At 39.4% G+C, this 20,881-nt stretch overlaps 3 protein-coding genes across 6 annotated transcripts in view; 1 reads left to right on the top strand and 2 right to left on the bottom strand.

Moving 5' to 3' along the window:
• Window positions 1-506: 506 nt before the first annotated feature.
• On the bottom strand, window positions 507-8,291 carry polr1e (RNA polymerase I subunit E). Of its 2 annotated transcripts, XM_053618844.1 has the most exons (12): window positions 8,098-8,291; window positions 7,205-7,308; window positions 7,024-7,100; window positions 6,398-6,483; window positions 6,075-6,127; window positions 5,386-5,530; window positions 4,744-4,854; window positions 4,324-4,417; window positions 3,982-4,112; window positions 3,652-3,730; window positions 2,025-2,156; window positions 507-1,047 (listed from the first exon to the last, which is right to left on the bottom strand). In XM_053618844.1, exons 1-12 carry the CDS (start codon window positions 8,156-8,158, stop codon window positions 882-884), a joined length of 1,239 nt encoding a protein of 412 aa, XP_053474819.1. In that variant the 5' UTR covers window positions 8,159-8,291; the 3' UTR covers window positions 507-881. The 2 variants fall into 2 exon arrangements, with proteins under 2 accessions (XP_053474819.1, XP_053474821.1); XM_053618846.1 differs by lacking the exon at window positions 8,098-8,291 and having other exon boundaries at window positions 7,024-7,116.
• Window positions 8,292-8,393: 102 nt separating this feature from the next.
• Window positions 8,394-16,806, top strand: tmem192 (transmembrane protein 192). Of its 2 annotated transcripts, none has more exons than XR_008385136.1 (6): window positions 8,394-8,548; window positions 9,553-9,705; window positions 10,039-10,300; window positions 11,126-11,263; window positions 11,481-15,363; window positions 16,206-16,235. XR_008385136.1 is itself a non-coding variant. In XM_053618847.1 (6 exons), the coding sequence occupies exons 1-6, from the start codon at window positions 8,519-8,521 to the stop codon at window positions 16,327-16,329; spliced, it is 819 nt and encodes a 272-aa protein (XP_053474822.1). In that variant the 5' UTR covers window positions 8,397-8,518; the 3' UTR covers window positions 16,330-16,806. The 2 variants fall into 2 exon arrangements, 1 of the variants encoding a protein (XP_053474822.1); XM_053618847.1 differs by having other exon boundaries at window positions 8,397-8,548; window positions 15,252-15,363; window positions 16,206-16,806.
• Window positions 16,807-17,444: 638 nt separating this feature from the next.
• Window positions 17,445-20,881, bottom strand: part of apela (apelin receptor early endogenous ligand) — a 4,641-nt gene continuing 1,204 nt past the window's right edge. Inside the window, exons 1-3 of one of the 2 annotated variants that reach the window (XR_008385135.1) lie at window positions 20,168-20,212; window positions 19,816-19,905; window positions 18,115-18,129 (exon numbers count right to left, since the gene is read on the bottom strand). Coding sequence is in view for 1 of the 2 variants with exons in the window: in XM_053618839.1 (XP_053474814.1) it covers window positions 19,817-19,905 (89 nt within the window). In the remaining variant the exon portion in view is untranslated. Of the gene's footprint in view, window positions 18,130-19,815; window positions 19,906-20,167; window positions 20,213-20,881 lie in introns of those variants that run through there. The other variant, XM_053618839.1, reaches the window with a different exon arrangement.

Below are 20,881 nucleotides of genomic sequence, written 5' to 3'. Positions count from 1 at the left end.
AGCATTAACTAAGACTTAACATTCAAGCTGCCAACTTCAACTATAAAAATGTGCTTTATTGTTATTATTTGTCGCATTCCACAATATTCTATGCAAGATGTGAGGAAGATCTGATTAAAAATAAATAATAAATAAGTAAATAAATAATACAGAGAGGAGGAAATGACAGTTTCGATTAAGCTGACGTAACTGTTGTAATTTTTGATGGAACTGTAACAGATTACAGCTACCAGTTTTTTCTATCCTGATTACGTAACACCGTTACATGTATTCCATTACTCCTCAAGTCTGTACCTAATACACGTCACATATCTGCAAGTTCCAGTAGAATGGCATGAATAATTCAATATGGTCAAGTCATTATTTTCCTATAAATTGATGTTCTACAGACTCGTAAGGAAATGAGCTCGCTACTGACATCTGGGTCTTGTTCTAATGAGCCGAGGTTGGATCGACCGCCTTTCCGTCTTTTAGTGTGGTGCGCACAAGAAATATGAAGAATTACAAGAAAATGACACTTGATTTTTATTCACAACATGGACAGGTTCAAGCTCATTACCAAAAAAAAGAAGTCACTCACTCATGTTTCTCCCCATCTGAAATCTTCCAGACATGTAATGGAAGTGCGTATGGAGTTATCGGAGCACGTCTTTTGTGGGAAATGTGTGATTATATTTTGCATATCATATGCAGCATGCTAATAGATAGACATACACTTACAAAGTAAGAATGTTTAAACTTGATTTTCTGTTAACTGCCACACTGGCATCCTTATGGGAAGTTTATTTCACTCTTTTTCTCTAACAGTAAGAACTGAATTTGGGCTACATTTGACTAACCATCAACTGACATATATAAAATGTATAATTCATTGATTCCACTCATTTCATTTTCTTGCGTTTTCGGCTCTCCATGCGTCGTTCGTAGCGTACGAGTGGGAGCACCAGTGAGGCCATCTTGTGGTCATCCTGTAGCCCTGCCTCCTCCAAGCTATGGAAGGACTGGCGGGAAAGCGTGAGCCCCATGGCCTTTGCCACCTCCAGCATCCTAAAAACAAATAATCATCTGCTTAGACTTATTACAGACGCCTTGTTTTGGAAAAAACGAAACAAAACATACTGGACAGACCTGTCCTTCAGAAACTATAGGTGTAACAGCATCAGAGGCACTTTAATTGGTGGCTGTCAGATTCGTTGGCCCATTACACACAAACCGTTCGGAGTATTCAAAATTCTTTTGATAACTTTTAAGAGACTTACTCCGAAGATGACGTGTGCCAAATTTGGTGATGATTGGACAAAGTTTGTAGGACGAGTAGCAAAAAATAAAAACACTTTTTGACAAAATCCAAGATGGCGAAACATATAATCCGATGGTGGCGCTAGAGCATTGGCAGCACTTGACCCAAATTTGGTCAGAATGTTCCTTAGACCCTCCCCAATCAGTGTACCAAATTTCAGAACTTTTTACCAAACGGTCCCCAATATACAGTTACATTTAATGTTGGGAAATGTCCTCGTAACTAATTATTTCATGTTATCGCATATGTTATAACAGCTATACACAGACGTTCCCTTACTAAACTCCCTTTTATTTCTCTCGAACCTTGTCACGTTAAGAAACCTTTGCCACGTTGGAAAACTGAATACCTCTGATTGTTACAAAGTGGTGACACTGGAGACTCCTTCCAAAAATTCGAAATAAACATTTCCTTACTGAAAGCATCAACATATCAGCAATAGCTCATGTTTATGTGGCGCGTATAGGATACACTGTACAAGTCCCTGCGTAAGTTGTTACTAGAGAAATGATAACATTAGAATGAGAGCATTAATATAAACCTGCGATTTCCCTCACAGCTGCAGGAACTCCAATATAGAAAATTAAAATCAGTCAGAACTGAGAATTCAACAGTGCTGTGGTGTAAATAAACGACATTCCTGTTCAATCTATGACTATTGTACATCACCATAACAAGCAGATAGAAAAAGAGAAATATTTGGTTAGCGGTGTGTGAGACTGACTTGGTTTCGGTGATGGACAGGTCTCTGTGTAAGAGTGTGAGGTCTACTTTCAGGTCTCCGATATGAAGCAGCAAAGCAAGACAGTGGGATGCGATCTTAATGACTGAAGAAGTGGTCACTATATTCTTCAGTCTGGGAGGGAGAAAGCCAGAAAAATGGAGAGAACAACAACAACAAAAAATTGAGTGTCATATGAATAATCTCCAGAAATCATTTGTACAGCCAGTGCATTCGAAAGAAATTTTTCTATGCATTATATACGCATGAATAATTCATAATCCCTTAGAACTGTGCATATAATATTCTGTAAGTTACAATATATTGGAAGAATTTTTATAAACTACACTAATAGTTTATAGTAATTGTGTTTGTGTCTATGCACCTATTAGTTACACAATCTGAAGTTCAATGTTTCTGCTTCACACTATTCAAAAACTGAGTTTATTCTACTGCTCGACTTAATATCACTACCATTATTTACATGGACCGAATATTTTACAATTTGTAATAATAATAATAATAATAATAATAATAATAATAATGCTTTAGTATCCATCATACCAGTACACTGAGTTCCTGAAGGGTTCTTTGGATAGTTAAGGGTTCTTATTTCCTAAAAGGGTTCTATTTAGAATGCTCTCTCATAGGGAATGCCTTTTGTAGGATCCCACATAGAACCCTTAAAGCTTTATGGATGGGCCATTCATAGAAATTTCTACCAGAACGTCGAACTATTACCCTAACTGGTTTTCCTATTATTGTTAGCATTTTAAAACCCTCACATATAACCTACAAACCTACCAAATAATCTTGAATTAAAAAAAAACAACAACAACAAACATTCAGTGCGTTTACATGGACAACAATAATCCACTCTTAACCCGATTAAGATCATACTTTGATTAAGAAACTACCGTGTAAACAGCAATCTTTAATTACCTTAATCTAATTAAGGCCATACTCGAATTAAGCTCTAATCGAATTAAGACAGGTGGAGTACTCCTGTTTTAGTGGCATTATGGATGTGTATTACAGACATGTAAACACCTTAATCACATTATGAACGACATGTGAGAGTTTTCACCGCATGTTGCGACAAGACACAGCAGTTTTACGTTTTACGGCGAACAAGAGAGTTCGGCTGCGTCCCAAACCGCATACTTGCCTACTATAGGCCTGCAGTGGGGAAAAATACATGTATCTCGGCTACTATATAGACGGTAAGTACGCGGTTTGGGACGCAGCCCACGGCTTCAAGCAGTCGTCTATTAGCACGTACAGCATGACAAATAATTAACTGCACTTAAAGCATTCGTAAAAAAAAATAATAAAAACACCCGAAACTGTATACGGTACCATAAAGAAGACGAACTGTATGTTGATACGTGAAATTCTGGAGCGACGTTGGACGGCGTGGCGCGGTGACGTAATGACGCGGGCTGTTAATCTAATTATGTTCTAAAACATGTAGAACGGGAACATGACAGGAGTATTCTAAAAGCGACTCATGTAAACACCTTATTCACATTATTATCTTACTCAGAGTAAGCTCAATAATTAGATTACTGCTGTCTGTGTAAACGTAGTCATTGTTTGCTGCTTGATTAGAAAACGAAGTCGCACAAACCTTCCTTTATCAAAACTCTCCACTGTGAAGGTCTTCTGCACTTTCCTGAAGAGGACTTGTGGACATTCGTTCTCACCAACTTCCAGAAAACGAGAACAGAAACATATTAAATAAAACCGCTTCGCATAACCGCGTCACTCAGCTTTCAACACGCGCGCGCGCGTTTACGTTCAGCAGATCAAGGTTTCCTGCTCTAATGCTCAGTGTATATACGCAAGACAAACCCGTCTTGTATCCTGGAGAAACGAGACCTAGACGGTGCAATAGTGAATCGTTTCTTTTAGACTGAAAAAATCTTGGGTGTGGATGAGATTTACTGCCAGTGCTCACGTTTGCGGTCCAGTTTTTTCATTTGTGCAAGTCTGATGAGGAAGCACAGGTACCAGGCACAGCGTGCTTGTCTGTCTCGGTCTTCACCCTCTTGGTGAAGGCATTTCAAAATCTCCTTCACGGTCTCGGGACTGGAAAACCGACGGGGAAAAGGTTAGCGACAAAAGCTAAAAGACTACAATTGTATGATCCAGCAAATATTTCACCTTTCTGAGTCAGAAAGGGACTATACAAATTAAAGCTATTGTGATGATGATTATTATTATTATTAGATGCATAATCACTACCAAACATTTAACATGACTACCACTTGAGCCAAAATGTTCATGAGTGTCGTCTTACAAGAAGCCATCTTTGGTCAGCTGGTCTTCAGAAGTAAGTCCCGCCATTTTCTCACCAAGCTCCTTGAGGGAGTTAAACTCGGCCGGAGAGAGCACTAAGGTGAAGTTCAGGAACGTACTTCGTACACGGGTCATTTTCAGTAATAACAACTGGAATAGCACAGAGGTTCCCAAACGACGGGTTCTAGTTTGTTTTTCCTGAATGTAAAATCAGGGTTGGAGACGCAGCTCATGACAACAAATCACGACGACGACAGCAGAAGGTTTTAAGAGCGCGTCTGTGTGTTTAACGTCGACGTGCATGAAATCGTCAAAACAAGGTTAGCGGAGCATACCACGGTAGACTGGCGCTCACTGGAGCTGCAGTTTTGTACGTGTCTTCGTTCTTTCTTTAGCTTGAAAAGAAAAAAAAAAAGGATACGGTCATCGAAGGGGTAAACGTCCTCACGTTTATCTGCGTTCTTGTTACAGGGCGGGAGGAAGAGACTGGATTCAGTTAGAGCCTGTGAATCTGCCACTTCTTGCTGTAATACTGAGAGAGAGAGAGAGAGATTAAATTAGATTACAGTAAAATAAGCTGTTATAGTAAAATGATCAACAACAGGAGTTAATGTTACCACCGGGAAGTTGATTATTTTCCATTAACAGCATGGCTAGAAGGGTTTTATTACTCTTAGACAATAGCAACGATTGCGCTTTTAAGACTGAAAGGACAAAAAGTCATACGTTTTCCTCCATTTACAGTTGTGTCGTCCAAACAAGTTAGTCCCGGTTATCTCTCGTGTCATTTCAAAAGCGTTTGAAACTCTTCCATGGCAGGAAGCTTGAATTCGCTGCTTTACCCCATAACTGTTACAAAGCACTGACACTGGAGACTCCTTCCAAAACTGCTAAATAAACATCTCAGTAGATAGATAATCGCTTCGATGATGTGAAGCGTCCGTAATATAAACCTATAACATATAAAATATAAACCTGCGATTCGATGTCATGGAGCCGACATCGCAGACAAAAACGTTCACCAAGGAGTTGCGACACCACTAACACGCGCGCAGGTTTTTACCTTCCAGTCCTTTCTGGTCTATGATGTTGCTGGCAGCGTGAGCCACGGCTTTCTGCAGCGTGTCGCTGCCGACCTCGTTCAGCCGTCTAGAACTCAGAGCGCGCTTCTGCTTCGTCGTGCCGAACGCCTCGATGAGAGAGTCCAACTGTAAACACACGTCAAAGTCACGGTTTTTTGTTTTGGGAATTCCAGCTACGTATATACATGTTTGAGAGCAACACCCCTTAGGTCAAAATCGGAGAAGGAAGACTATTAGTTGGTTAGTTTTAACAAACACAACATGAAATCTCTCTTTGTCTTTAATTTATTTATTCATTTTCATATGATTCATTTCATGTGATTCATTTACATGTGATTCATTTTCATGTGATTCATTTTCATGTGATTCATTTTCATGTGAATCATTTACATGTGAATCATTTACGTATGATTCATTTTCAAGTAATTCATTTTCATGTGATTCATTTACTAATTTGCTTCTCTTTAAATCCAGAAATCTCTCTTTGAATGGAAAATTTGATATTCTCGTTAAAAAAAAAACATAAATAAAAAAAACTATGTTAAAACAATTGTTGTTTTGTCGCTCGGTTCTCACACATCCAATTTGCAGCTTCATTACACAGAGACTGTGCGTGTGTTGAAGCTGAAACCTGAATATGATCGCTGTAAGTATGCGCACAATACCTTACCTTCTCTCTGTAGGTTTTGCTCTCATTTTCCTCGGCATTTGCTGCTGTTTCTCCTAGAACAATCGCACAAAATACCAAATTTCCTTCTGCTTTTTTTTTTTCCCCCCGACCAAAATCCATTTGACAATAAATATCTAGCATATGCTTATGCTGGATCTTATATGCCCTTTACACCTGGTCTTTTCTGTATAATTCACCTGCACAGCAATTAAAAAGGCACTAAAACAGAAACATCTGACTCTATGGATAGGTGTATAACGTGTGTTGAAGTGAGTTTTTGGGACAGATTTGATGGAAAGTCTGTGGTGTTTACGTGCGCGTACCTGGTATGATGGGCTGAAGGTTGAAAAGCTGAGCACGTTGCACCTTCATCTGCATGGTCTCTTTGTCCAAGACACCCACGAAATAACTGTGAAGAATCAGAGTAACTTCATGCCAAAAGTCCAAAACCAAAACACACTGAGAGAATACTGACAGTACCAACAGAACACAGGAACCCCCCAAACCCGCCCCCCCAAAAAAAAACAAGAAGTACAAACGGAAAGTTAAAAATTCAAGGAACTTTGAGATTCACCTGAGGAGATCCCCGGTTCCTCATCGTTTATCCGAGAGTAAAACATTCCCCAAGAGGCGCGTCCAACCACGTTGGATGTTTCGTTATTTCAATATCTAGTTTCAGAGCTATATGGTGTCGTATATGATGTAATGTCAGTGTCGATATCAAGTTTTACAGTATGTCCATAATCTGAACAGCACATGGGTAATATTTCAATCTGTAGCCTGCTGTAACAGCGCTAACCCAACATGCTTTTTGGTGTATAACGAACCCGGCCATTTGCTAGCACTTATTAGAAAGAAGGTCGTCTTATGAAATGATTAGTGCAGTTGAATCGGGGCCAGGAAGATGAGCCGACCCGAGTTGCCCCTCACAGAACATACCCAAACGTACTTGCAAATGTTGTTGCACTGTAACGAGCCTGGGCCGAAGTTGCTCCCGACATACGACATCCGGTCCGATTCTGCAACCTGGAACACACACAAGCTTCCTCACATACATTCACTCACTCACTCACTCACTCCAATTTTCACTAACGTATATAGGGTTAATATTTATCAGGAGGTATCATTACCACCATGCGCTGGTTTTTCTTTCTCGGGTTGGTCCCATCACAGTGTTTGAAAAGCTTGAAGTTCAGCTGATCGGTGTTTTTCACCTGTCCGTTGGAAAATTTTACTGCAAAGACAAAGAACTGATGAGAAACAGAGATTTTATATATATATATATATATATATGTATATAGAGGGTGTCTTTTTCAGCTCTTTCGTAATGCCATTTTTGCGTAAACATTTGCAGTTTAAACTTCATTCAGCGACACGGTGCTCTATTTTCACTTTGGAATATTCCGGTTTCTTGAGATTCCTAACCTAAAACCAGAAAAAAATGAAAAATAATAATAATAATAATAATAATGAAAGTAAACTCTAAACTACGAGTTCTTTTCCGGTTTACCGAGTGACGTCACACCAACATGGCTGCCAACAGCATCAGAAGTAAACAATTAGCTTGTTTCTCTCTTATTAAACGCCATTGTAAATGCTAGTAATGTCAGTGCAGACCATTTAGTAATGTCGCCCTGTGACGTCAGAACGGCACACAACCGTCTCACAGGAAGAACACAAATATGGCACAACAAATTAACACCACAATCACTAAAAACAACAGAAATACTTCAATATAGAATTATTTATGCGTTTCCGATGAGGTGAAGTTTGTTACTTTTTCTCCAAAACGAACAAATTCGTTATAATTAATAAAAAAAAATCTAATTAACACAAACAGTATATCTAATCAGCTTCATAACAAACACTGTACTATAATGAGTAGTGTGTAGTTCCAGACGGATCCAACCCACGTGGGTATCAAAAAAGGAATGATCCCCTAAACATTTTATTCTACATTTAACCCAAACACAAAGCCTCTACCCGGTCAGACAGTTTGCATGATTTGCGGGGTTAACTTTACCAATAATAGCTTTTTCTTCCCCGGTATCTTCACATGGTTTCCACGTACAGGTGGCCGCCATTGTTGCTGCTATTTCAGAAATGTATGCGCGCCTCAACAGCGACGCTCTGCGGTGACCGCCAGAATAGCATTCCAAAGCGGTCAGTTTTCAAATGATTCTACTTTCCATACGCAAGTACCATTCATAAATAACATGTTTAATAATAATAACCACGAGCAGATCTAGAGCACTATATGTTACGTTTGAGCAACAGGAATCTTTTATTGGGATTCAACCGAAGACTTTTATTTTGAAGTGTCGTAATCCGGAAATAAAATTTGAAATATATAAAGTCAATTGCCATAAATATTGGTAATGTAACGAGGATTTTTGTTTGCTTTATCTTGTTTTTGACTTCGTAAGGGTTTGGTGAAAAAAGGTATGGACTCAAAGCGACTCCTGGTAAATACGGTGCGTAGAAATGGTTTATTTATTTATTTTTAATCGTTTTTATTTAAGGCTAAATATTTCTTCGTTAAACCGCTAGGACATGTTTGCACGTGATAGTTGAGTTTGTTGTTGTCCACCATTATCTGGCTGTAAAATAGATATTTGTGTTTATTTTATATTTGCTTATTCATTTTTTCCCACATGTTTGCAGAGGCAAAGCTGTGCTATTATGAGCTGTTTTTAACTATTTAATATGTAGACGCGGTTGTTTCATATTTAATTATAATTTAGCTGTAAGATTTTATTCTTTCCCATGATAATTCAAAACAAAACTATTTTCCGCAACTGGAAAAGGCAACGAGTTTTTAATTTCTGTGTAAATAAAAAGAAAAATAAGTTGTCTTTTTTTTTTTAATCGAATCGTTACAATTAAAAAAAACATTGATAATATTCACTTAGCTGATTCGATTCTTTGACGCGTCAAAGAGAATCAAATTCCGTTTCTGATTCTTCCGCTTCATTGCTCAGAGATGAAGAAACTTTGCAATTATTTAGTCTATCCTGCCTATTTTTAACCTAGCCCTGCTGTGAGGTTTTATGTAGTTACTTTGATTATATGACAACATTTCTAGCTCTTAATACGTGCAATTTATTTTATGAATCGATTCGTTCGAACGGCGAATCGACTCACATTAGACTCGTTCGCGATTCGCCCATAATAGAGCATACTATTGTCTATATTGTCTGAGCCTATTGTCCTATTGTCTGAGCATACTTGGACCTAGTCCAAGTAAGCTCAGACAATAGGACAATTCTCGAGGTCGTTTTTGACCACTTAAATGCTCTACATGAAAAGAACCATCAATCATGTCACTGTCATGGTGCAGTAATACACATTTTATTTGGCCCTTTTGGACTTCAAAGAGTTTATATGTATGCATGTATGGGTGAGAGAGAGCACAGCCTTGTAACTGACCTCTTATTCAGCCTGTCATGTGAATACACTATTTTCTGTCTGTGCACAGAATAAGCGAAACACAGATCTCACCCAAAGCATCGAGGACGACCCTTTGATTGATGGGCCGCTCATATCCAGGAACGCTTTGGAGTCGACCATCAAGAAAGAGTTTCAGAAACTACCCACTACGTGGGGAGCCGTTTTACTGACCGTGTTACATGTGAGTATGAAAATCAGTATGAGAATGCACACTTAGCAGGTGACTGCTGATTTGTCCCACTCTAACACATGTATGGTGGCCTGGAAAACCTTTTATGTGGTCAAATAGGCTTTCCTGAAGTGAAAATGTTCTTGCATGGTCACTCCATAAAGCCAAATGTCCAGGAGAAACGATGGCCTTTGTAAGCACTGGTACTCGGTAGTACTGCGAACAAACCAAATACTCAAACTGTGTGATTTAAAGAAGACTTGCAGTTGAGTGAAAATCAATATGGACCACCGTAAAAGATATTTGCATGTGTTATTGTTGTTTCCTATTTCACCTGGCCCCTAGGTGGCGTACGTGAGCGTGTGCACGGCCCTGGCTGTGGTGTGTTGGTTAACCGATGCTCACTCTGCGGAGTGCACAGCCGCATTAAGCGGGGTGGAGTCGAGGACCCTGGTGTTGCTCTTGAAGGTGGGCCTATGGATACTGGTCTTTTTCTTTGAGAGATGTGTACAGTATCACCACAGCGCAGTGAGGCAGAGAGGATACCTGCAGTTTTACAGAAAAACCGCGAAGCTCAAGCACCTGCCATTACTCGTACACTCAGCAGGTATATATACACACATGCTCAGCACTTTGCCTTCTCTGCTTGAGAACACAATCTCCCCCGTAACACAACCCTCTCACAGCTCCAGGGTCTCTTGTTCAATCCCGAGCTCAGGTTACTGTCTATCTGGAGTTTTGCATGCTCTCACCAGTGTCCATGTGGATTTCCTCCCAGAAATGGGTGAATTGGTGACTCTAAATTGCCCATAGGTGTGAATGAGCGTTGCTCTGGGATGAACTGGCACCTCATAATGCATCGCAATGTTCTCAGGTTGGAATCCGGATCGATTTCAAGGACCAAACGACTACTGAAGATGAATCCAATAGCATTCTCATTTACAATGTGTATGTTTTCCTCCTCAGACATATAATCGGGTGTAACATATTTAAAGAAAGCTTAATGAAAACCTCTTTACGATTCTGTTTTTATATTTCTGGCCAATGAACTTCAACACCTGGAAAGGAAGACAACTTCTAAGGCAGACATAATTTCAGCAAAGAGAGGGCTGAATCTCGTGGAAAAGAGAATTAAAACCCGTTTTCATTGCAGATGCAGTTTGTCTCACATGCAACAGAGGGCGCCAAAAACGACACCTCCATTGTTGTTTATCCAAACAAGAAAAAACGTGTTTTTTTTTTCTTCCCAGTTTCTAGGTGTTTTAACAAATTTAATTTCCGAATGTGTTTGATATTCATAGCAAAGTGATTGATAGTGTGGTCAATATCTCGTATCGAATTCATATGTGTTTGTTGCAGTAGCTATAGATTTTTTTCCCTTCCTATGGACCACTAGCTGGAAATCTAAACATGCACTTTTCTTGCTCTCCAGGTAACGCTGCAGTGCTGATGGTAATCGCGCTCTCCTCTATGTTGGATAACAAAGTGAAGAATCTTTCCGTGTATCTGCTGCTCGGCATCATCTGCGTGGAACTAGTTGCATCCGTTACATGTCTTCTGGTGTATGCAGGTACTTTCAGCTTTGCAGAGTATATACTTCAGGGGAAAAAAAAAACCCTGAAATTGAATTGACCCTAAACCTTGGGGTAAGTCTAAGAATAGCATTAAAGGTCTTCTTTGCATATACATTATAAAACTCTCTCTCACACACACACACACACACACCACCCCCCTGCCGCAAACGCCTCGCATTACAATACTTTGGCTACTGTTTTTATCCCCTTCAGGATCACACACCAGGCTGTATTACAATCAGCGAGGTCTCTCTCTCTCCCTCTCCCTCTCTCTCAGACGTTCTTCCTACTCTCCTTTTCCTTTTATTCCCATCTTCTGTGTTTTTTTTTTTTTTTTTGTGCTTCATCTTGTGTGAGGTATGTAAAGCATGTAAGAGAAACAAAGGTAAGAATAAAAGGAGTTGGATCTGAGATTGTGACGTCCATTTATTTATTTTTTTTGCCCAAGGCATCCTGAGGCTACCCCACCCTAATAAACCATAGCATTGTCTTACTATTGACCCTCTCTCACGCACACACACTCTCTCATATCAGCACTTGGATTCCTTGGATGATTAGTGAACTGGAGATCAACCATGCGTTGAGGCACACCCTGTTAAGTTTGGTGCAGTTTAAATGAAGCCCGCTGACAGATTATCCAAGTGTGTGTGTGTGTGTTTGCAGATTAAGCTGTTTGTGTTTTTCCTTGCCACACAGTACGAGTGAAATTAAAGTGTGTTCGGTTGCAACAGGAGCGCAATCTGATCGATCACCTAAATGATTTCGGGACAGCTCCAGTTTATTGTGCTAATGAGCAGTCCCTATCCATTTACTGTACCCATCTCTCCGCATCCGTTTATATCCCTCTGTCGATCTCTCTCTGCCTCTTCTTAAAGGAAGGTGCAGTTAGGCCAAAAGTCGTGCTCCAGGTGCTTTGATGTTGCATTTCTCTCTGTTTCTCTTTCTCTCTGCTTCTCTTCATTTGAACATGAATACAGCGTTCTGCATGGGCCGTATGCCACCTCTGCACTTCAAAGCTGCTTTAGGGCCCTTCAAAGGGAGCGAGGGAGGGGAGATGGATTTGTATTGTCTGACAGGGAAGATGCGGTCCTGTTGTTGGGTTTCGGATTGAACAGGTACAGAGGCAGCACAAGCTCGTTTTACGTTCAAGTCTAGCAGAAAGGGAGTGAGACGGACAGGTGGGAGAGGGAGAAAATGGAAACTCTAAATGAAATCTGTATGTTCTAATTCAGCAAGGAAAATAGTAGGGCGGGGCGATGTATCGCTATTGTGATAAGTGATTACGTGATACACTTTTCTGAGATATCGTTGGTATGGTAATATGTTTCTTTAAATGTTTTTAATAAGTAGAAGAAGAAGAAAAATAGGAGAGAACTTGTTTACTTGAAAGCAGTTGTTAATGCTGTCGGTAGTAGGGCTGGGCCATATGATGATATAATATCGATATTGTAATACAGTGCCCTCCACTAATATTGGTGCTCTTGGTAAATATGAGCAAAGAAGGCTGTGAATATTGTTTAACCTTTTGATATTTTTGTTTAAAAAATTCACAAAAATACTCTGCTTTCATTGATGAACAATTGCAAACGCAACACAGGTTTCTAAAAAAAAAACAAAAAAAAAACAACAACTTTTAAATATGTGTGCAACCCCTGTGAATTCATATGAGGAAAAATATATTTGAAGTATATTCTCATTGATATTCTAAATTTTTTAGTACACCTGGGTGTCTAGGAACAGGAAATTGTTCAATCAGAACTTCCTGTTTCACAGGGATATAAATATGAGGTAACACATAGGCCAAATTCCCTTAGTCAGTGGGTTAGACCAAGGAATATAGCTGTGATGTGCGGCAAAAGGTTGTTGAGCTTCATAAAATGGGAAGTGTCTATAAGAAAATAGCACAAGCATTGAAAATGCCCATTTCCACCATCAGGGCAATAATTAAGAAGTTCCAGTCAACTGGAAATGTTATGAATCAACCTGGAATTGGACGTGTGTCTATATCGTCTCAACGCACTGTGAAGAGGACGGGTCGAGTGGCCAAAAAATCTCCCAAGGATCACAGCTGGAGAATTGCAGAAGTTAGTTGCGTCTTGGGTTCAGAAAATCTCCAAAACTACAATCTGAAGTCACCGACATCACCACAAGTTGTTCGGAAGGGTTTCAAGAAAAACGCCTCTAATCTCATCCAAAAACAAACTCGAGCGTGTTCAGTTTGCCAGACACTACTGGAACTTCAAATGGGATCGGGGTCTATGGTCAGATGAAACCAAAATAGAGCTTTTTGGTAATAAACACCAGAGGTGGTTTTGACACACACAGAGAGGTAGCCGTGTGGAAAAGTACCTCATGCCCACGGTTAAATATGGTGGTGGATCTTTAATGTTTTGGGGCTGTTTTTCTACCAGAGGACCTGGACATTTTGTTAGGATACATGGCATCATGGACTCGATCAAATATCAACAGATATTAAATGAAAACCTGACTGCCTCTGACAGAAAGCTTCAAATGGGCCGTGGCTGGATCTTCCAGCAGGACGATGATCCAAAACATTCATCAAAATCAACACAAAATCAAGGTCCTGCCCTGGCCATCGCAGTCCCCTGACTTGAACCCCACAGAAAACCTGTGGGGTGAACTGAAGAGGAGAGTCCACCAGCGTGGACCTCGAAATGTGAAGGATCTGGAGAGATTCCGTATGAATGAACGGTCTCAGATCCCTCGCCATGTATTCTCCAACCTCCTCAGGCATTTTTACAATTAAAACAAAACAAAAAAAATGAATGAACAAAAACTTAAAGTTTAAGACAAATGATTTCGTTGTTATAAATAACAGCCTTTTTTTTTTTATGTAACGTTACTGTATTGATGGCAGTTTTGTGAGCAAACCTATATACCGCCATGTCTTGTAGAAATTCAATTCAATGCAAAAAGAAATGCCTTCGAGAATCATGATCTGATTCTTTTTGTCATATCGCCCACTCCTAGTCAGTAGGAATATTACTGTAGGTGTAACCCATATTCCAACTTTAAGCTCTTACGATGAGACGGCCGTATCCAACATTAAATCAATAGAGTAAACAGCATTTCAAGTTATTTTCACTTTTTATGAAGAAATTTTATATAATCCATGTGCTACCTAAGCTATCTAATCAATATTGAAGTGAACAGGAAACTCACCTGTTTATAGAAAGGTGTGTGTGTGTGTGTGCGCACATATGTGCATGATTGGGGTTATTATGACCGTGTTTATATCTCTGACCGAGGGAAGCACTACTCTTTAACAGTGATATGAGGAATGTGACACATACAGAGTGCTCCATCTGCCGGTCTTGTTTTCCTTAAAGAGCATTCCTCAGCTCTTGTGGATGTGTGGTGACAGAAGTGTCTAATTACCCTTAATAAACCTCTCCACATTAAACTGACACGGTTCTGCTCACTGCTGAGACGGAATGCTGCTGCGAGGGCGAAAAATAAAGGTATTTTAAGATGTTTCGACAAATAAAGTTTGTGTGTGTGAGAAAGAGAGAGAGAGGGAGAGAGAGTACATCAAGTATGTTGAAGGTGATGTCTGTTCACTCTAGTGGATGGGCCATTGCAGGCCATTTCCTCCAGGTGAAGAAGTTTACTGTGTGTGAGAGAGATCGAGAGAAAGACACAATCTCTGATAATTAATGCTCATCAGATGAGGTTTACGGTATCTCTGTAATTTTTTTTTCTTTGCTACAAAGCCACACGTTTCCTGGTGCTTCATGCCAAGATTTAAACACACAAACTTTGTCCTATGCACACGAACACAATGGGTGTTTGTACTTACTACAGTTAAATGCTTTACACTTGCAACTGTAATTTGTACTACTAAATACCTCATAGAGTATCGAGTCTTTTGTAGCTTCTCAAGTCGGCTAAAGAGAGAATGGGAAAAGTAAGAATACTTGATGATGGGGATCTCATAATCATTTTTATGTTTGTGTGTTGCAGTGCGCGTGTCAAGGTTTAACAGGGAAAGCTTGAGACCAGATGTCACCGAAGACGAGAGATCTTGCACCTACTCCGCCACTGCCAGCGACACGCACACGGAGATGGGCTTCAGGTAATGATCGCACATATTGTAACACACGCACGATATGGGGATCCATTAGATCAGTGCAACGAGCTCGTGAGAATTAAGAACAAAGTATGCAAATAGTTCCCAGAGTAGGAATCGTGTAAACGTATAATTACGTGCAAAATAGGCACAGAACAATACGTAAACGTGGTTGTCTTCAAAAGGCAGAAACAGGCTTCTGTTAATTTAATACCTGCCCGTTGGTTATATTAATTTGCACACCTAATCAACGTCCTTTTTAAATGACGCATTTAATTCGGTTTAAATACAAAATCTGTAGAACTGTTGTCATCCAGATCAGTACATATCGATCTACAGTTGCGTTTTTAAATGTAGTAAAATGTAAGTCATCTTGCGAATTGTACTCGTTTGTGTGACGTTCATCTGAGACGCCATCGGCACCTAATATTTAAGCTGCATTTATGCTGGACTTCTTGAAAAGCATTTGTGTAGCTGTAACCAAATGTGCTTTCGAATGAGGGATAGAACTTTATCTCTCATCTAGCAATCCCCCGCCCCCCCTTTTTGCAAATATCTCTCATTAGCATCATAGGTGGAGCCCAACACACACCAACAAACACACACCCAAGCACACCCTCTGGTCATGCCGAAGGGTTTGTAAACAGATCATATAAAACACTGTTTCCTTACAGAAACACTGCATTTCCATTTTACACACACCTGAGTCAGTGATGCCCTGCAGTCATGCTTTCTTTCTTTTACTTTTTTCTCTTTTTTTTTTTTTTGCATTGAAGTTCAGTGTGTGTGTGTGGGAACACAGAAATGTATGCTGAATATTCTTATCAGCTGTGTGTTCTGTAAAATAGAGATGGCTCCAATCTGGAAGATGTGGTGGAGAAACAAGCTGACCTGATCGAGTATCTGAAGCAGCACAACACGCTGCTGAGCAAAAGAATCCTGACGCTCCTATCACAACAGGCCAGAAACTGAAAGAAGAAAAGATTCCAGTATTTGACTTGGGGTTTCAGCGCACGTGTCTGTCTGTGTGTTCGCTTGCTGACTGACAGCAGTGGCCGTGGTCGACTAATCACAAGGGTTTTAACGGCAAAAGAGCCTCCTCTCCTTAACATTGTTTTCATGCCTCCCCGGTAACAGGTCCTGTAAGATAAAGGATACCATATGGAATTAATAGGAAGGGGGGGGGGGGGACAACCTTTCAGTGATCAAACCACCAGCTGTAAACACAACTTGATTGAGGAAGGAGAAGAATTTGGTGAATAGGATTTAATATAATGAGATATCTGTGGAGAATTTTTGATTCTGAATTGCACTGAAGAATAAGTTTAATTCTTTCTTTAATAACTTCATTGAAGTCTGACTGGGATTGATACTGTTGTTTTTGTGGCTAATATTTCATGCAAAGTGTTTTGTACATATTTTCTTTTTATTTAAGTTCTGTTTTTTTTTTTCTCTCCATAATAATAAAATTTGTATTGAATGAAAATACTTGTATTTATTGCAGTTGTTTATTTATAAAACAGGATTACGATGTAGGTTGATGGTCTCTCTTGCAAATTTATTCTACTGACGTAGATGCCGCCCTGTATTTTACACATTTGGGTACAACAAAAATGTGCTAAATATCATACAACACCAATTCCAAAATAGTTGGGAGGCTGTGTAAGATGTGAATTAAAAACATAATGCAATGATTTGCAAATGTTGAAAGTTTTTCACAGATCGATGTACCTCTGCCCAGTTTTACTTCTGAAAGACTCCGCCTCTCTAAGATACTCTTTTTATACCCGGTCATGCTACTGACCTGTTGCCAGGTCAATAACCTCCAGCTGTTTCTTTTTTACTAACACTTACTTTTCCAGCCTTTTGTTGCCCCCGTCCCAACTTTTTTGAGACGGGTCATGGCCATCAAATTCAAACTTGCGTTATTTATTTATTTATTTATTTATCCCTTAAAATGCTACATTTCCTCAGTTTACACATTTGATATGTTTTCTATGTTCTATTGTGAATAGCATATGGGTTCATAAGATTTGCAAATCATTGCATTCAGTTTTTATTTACATTTTTACACACCGTCCCAACTTTTTTGGAATTGGGGTTGTAGATTATATTTTGATTCAGGGGGAAAATGGTCACTTTTCTAATGATCTTATATCAGGTTTAGAACATCTGATCTGGGTTTTTTTTTTTATTTTTATCCTTTCCAGTTTATGTTGAGAAAATTCTCAAGACAATGGTTTTTTTGAAAAGAAACTACATTTTATTTAATAAGAATAATAAAACATTTGAAGTGCATATAACTTGCATATAAACATGTTTCATGCTATTTACAATGATTTAGATATTCAGTGGTTGGACATTATTGGAGTTATTGTTAAACTACTTGTGTTCCAGTCAGTGATTGCCTGAAAAGATTTAAATGCTGTCCCGCACACACACGCACACACACTCACTCACATATATACTGTACATAAAGAAACTCAATTTCCATATACATTTCCTTTTCTACAGCGTTTGAGCCAACACAAGAATGGGCTTGCAAATATCTCATAACTTTGTCACATGATCCCAAAGAGATCCTTATATTTGGTGTCGTCTAGCTGAGTGTGAACTTCTTGACTGCATAGTTGTGTGTCATTCGCTCTGCTGAAAAAGCAGTTGGACTTTGGTTGTCTTCAAGTACAACTTGTCTGCTCCAGCACTCTTTAGATGTTTTGACACAAAACATACATTCATCCTTCATCGCTTTTATGGACAGCGTCAGATAACCTGAAAAAAATTCAAAAGAACAGAAAGGAACATAATTAGTTCAATGTGTAGTGTTTTAAATCGGATGTATTCGTTTTGTTATCCGGGTGCTCTTTGCATTTGTTCTTCGTGTGTGTTTTGTTAACTCCGGACCGACTCTGGCTCATTGTGTGGGGGTCAGAGAGGATGGGTGAAAGGTGACGACCCCTCCAAAGTGTCTGAAAACAGTAGGCGGCTCCGGTAGGCTGATGCACGGAGTGTGTGTTCTCACAGATACAGTGTCGCTTCTCGCGCACACACGTTTCGACATTAACACCCAGCCGACACACGCGTCCTTAAAGGAACACTAAGTAGTGTTTTTGAATTTAGCTTGTAAGTTGTATGTTAGTGACCCATTGCTGGTTAAGTAACTTAGTGCTGATTAATGGTTCAGCAGGAAGTAACACGTAGTACTGTAGTGTTAAGTGTTTTCCAGCATACAGATAAATGTATACACAGACATGACTATGGATTATTGTGCAACATTTTAGCAGACTTACCCTTAATACTTATGGATTAGTTAACTGTAATAGTCAAAAAAAAAGGAAAGCACTATCGAGTCTGCATTAGTGCTGAGAATGAGGAAATGCCTATCAACAATGGATTTAGAGTCTTGGTGTGTCAAATATCCATAGGTTTTTCCATAACGTTTTCTGAAGTTCTACATTTTGAACTTGTCCGGAAACGAGAGTCTTCCCTCCAAAATTCCACACTTCTCTACGCTTTCCAGGCCTGAGCAGGAACCTTTCGTGTACCTTTAATATCTCTAATTCAATTCTCATTTAAATAGGTGAGACTCAGACATTTTTATCATTCTTCAAAAAAGTTTTAAAGACTTGTCAAGTATGTATAAATCCCTTAAATCTGAAGTTCGACTAGTCTGTAGACTGGAGAACTCTCTGCTCGGAGACACGACGAGATTCAAACCGTATGGTTTAGACCAGCCATAATGTCGCACTAGATTTTGCACGAGACATTTCCTAGAATAAATAAGTGTTAGTCTCTATACACATGGGGTCATTGTGGTAAAAATGGGTTTGGTTGATTTAGTGAATGCCACCCGTGCTTTACTATGTGTGTGGCAGGTAGATACGGGGGTAGGGCAATGTGTGTGTGTGTGTGTGTTTCTGTATCGCTGGTGTATTTGAGTTAACCAGCTCTTTTGTGATCTTTGCGAGTGTGTGCTTTGTTTACTTCTCCCAGTCTAAGAGAAAGTCTAAAACCTTGAGGGATGCCACAATTACACTGTCATTTAGTTCAGAACTGTTTACACACTGTGTGTGTGTGTTTGTGAAAGAGTGAAAAAGAGGGAAAGAGAAATCTTACTAAACCTTTAGTATGTCAAGCTTAATTACAGTTCTGTTAATTAATCCGGTTTGTCCTCCTTGGAGCAAGCACACACACACACACACACACACACACTGGAATGGTGAAGTCTTACAGTTAGAGAGCAGGATTTGGTGCGTTGCTGTGGACTCTGTCCAGTTATTTAAAGTATGTAGCAAGTATATTTGTTGGTAGTTTTAGAAGTAAAAGAATGCCAACCATTCATACCTGTCTACTTGTGCTATTTAAAGCTAGGCTAGACAGGAGGTTCAACCCTACAGTTCATTGAGCATAAATGAGCACGGGTATAATGTAAGGAAAAAGGTGAGTTTGTGAATTTACCTCAGGGAAAAGGGACTCTGGAGTGTAAAGGCAGGCAGCGCTTGTGTGGACAGTGATGTCTCCTGTATTTACGCCGCAAATTCAGAAAATCTAAAACACAAGTGAGAAGAAAAGCACATGACTGATTGTAACAGTACGTAAACACAGTGTAGTTCAGATTTAGCATGTAGCTTGAAACCGGAAGTTCGTCGGCGACACATTTATATATAAAAAAATTAAAAACGAGGTTTTAATAACTTTATTCCGTAAAATGATTGCATTTTTATTTCACATGGAGATGATATATCCACATATTCGCGCGTAAGATTATTATTATTATTATTATTATTATTTTTTAGAAAAGTTGAATTACATGATTGATGTAACAGTACATAAACACGGTGTAGTTCAGATTTAGCATGTAGCTTGAAACCGGAAGTTCGTCGACGACACATTTATAAAAAAAAAAAATATATATATATTTTATTTTTAAAAACGACGCCTTAATAACTTTATTCCGTGAAATGATTGCATTTTTATTTCTCACGGAGATAATATATCCACATATTCGCGCGTAAAACGTTTAGAAAAGTTAATTAGCTTATTCTGTGAGAATTCATGCTAAGTTCTTTCAAGAAAATGGGGGGGGGGGGGGGGGGGGCGTTACCTGAAAATACAACGACTTCACACAGTCTATTAGACCAATATATCAATCAAGCGTCGATTTGTTCACAAGCAAAGGTAGCCTATATACTCCCTCCTTCATCCCCCACCATTCTCTTTTTATTATTATTATTATTATCATTATTATTATTATTTCTCGTTTCACTCTGTGGTGTCCGTATGCTAATATCTCTCGCTCTATTGTGTTCGTGTTCAACGGCATGATTAACAATAGGGCACCGGAGCTCGAGCGCCCGCGGCCACGAGCTTAATTGCGCGTAACCGCCGCTGGCATTGGAATTTATGGGTTACACTGAATTAATCCTCATATGCATGCTTTTACACCCCCGGCCAGCTGTAAAATACCTAGAATGTGGCTTAACACTGTAGGGGGGCGGATAATTCTAAGCAAAAAAAAAGATAT

This window comes from Ictalurus furcatus, chromosome 29 (assembly GCF_023375685.1).
Source record: "Ictalurus furcatus strain D&B chromosome 29, Billie_1.0, whole genome shotgun sequence".
NCBI classification, from domain to species: domain Eukaryota; kingdom Metazoa; phylum Chordata; class Actinopteri; order Siluriformes; family Ictaluridae; genus Ictalurus; species Ictalurus furcatus.
The sequence above is the reverse complement of the archived record's forward strand: the minus strand, read 5'-3'. Positions and strand labels throughout refer to the sequence as shown.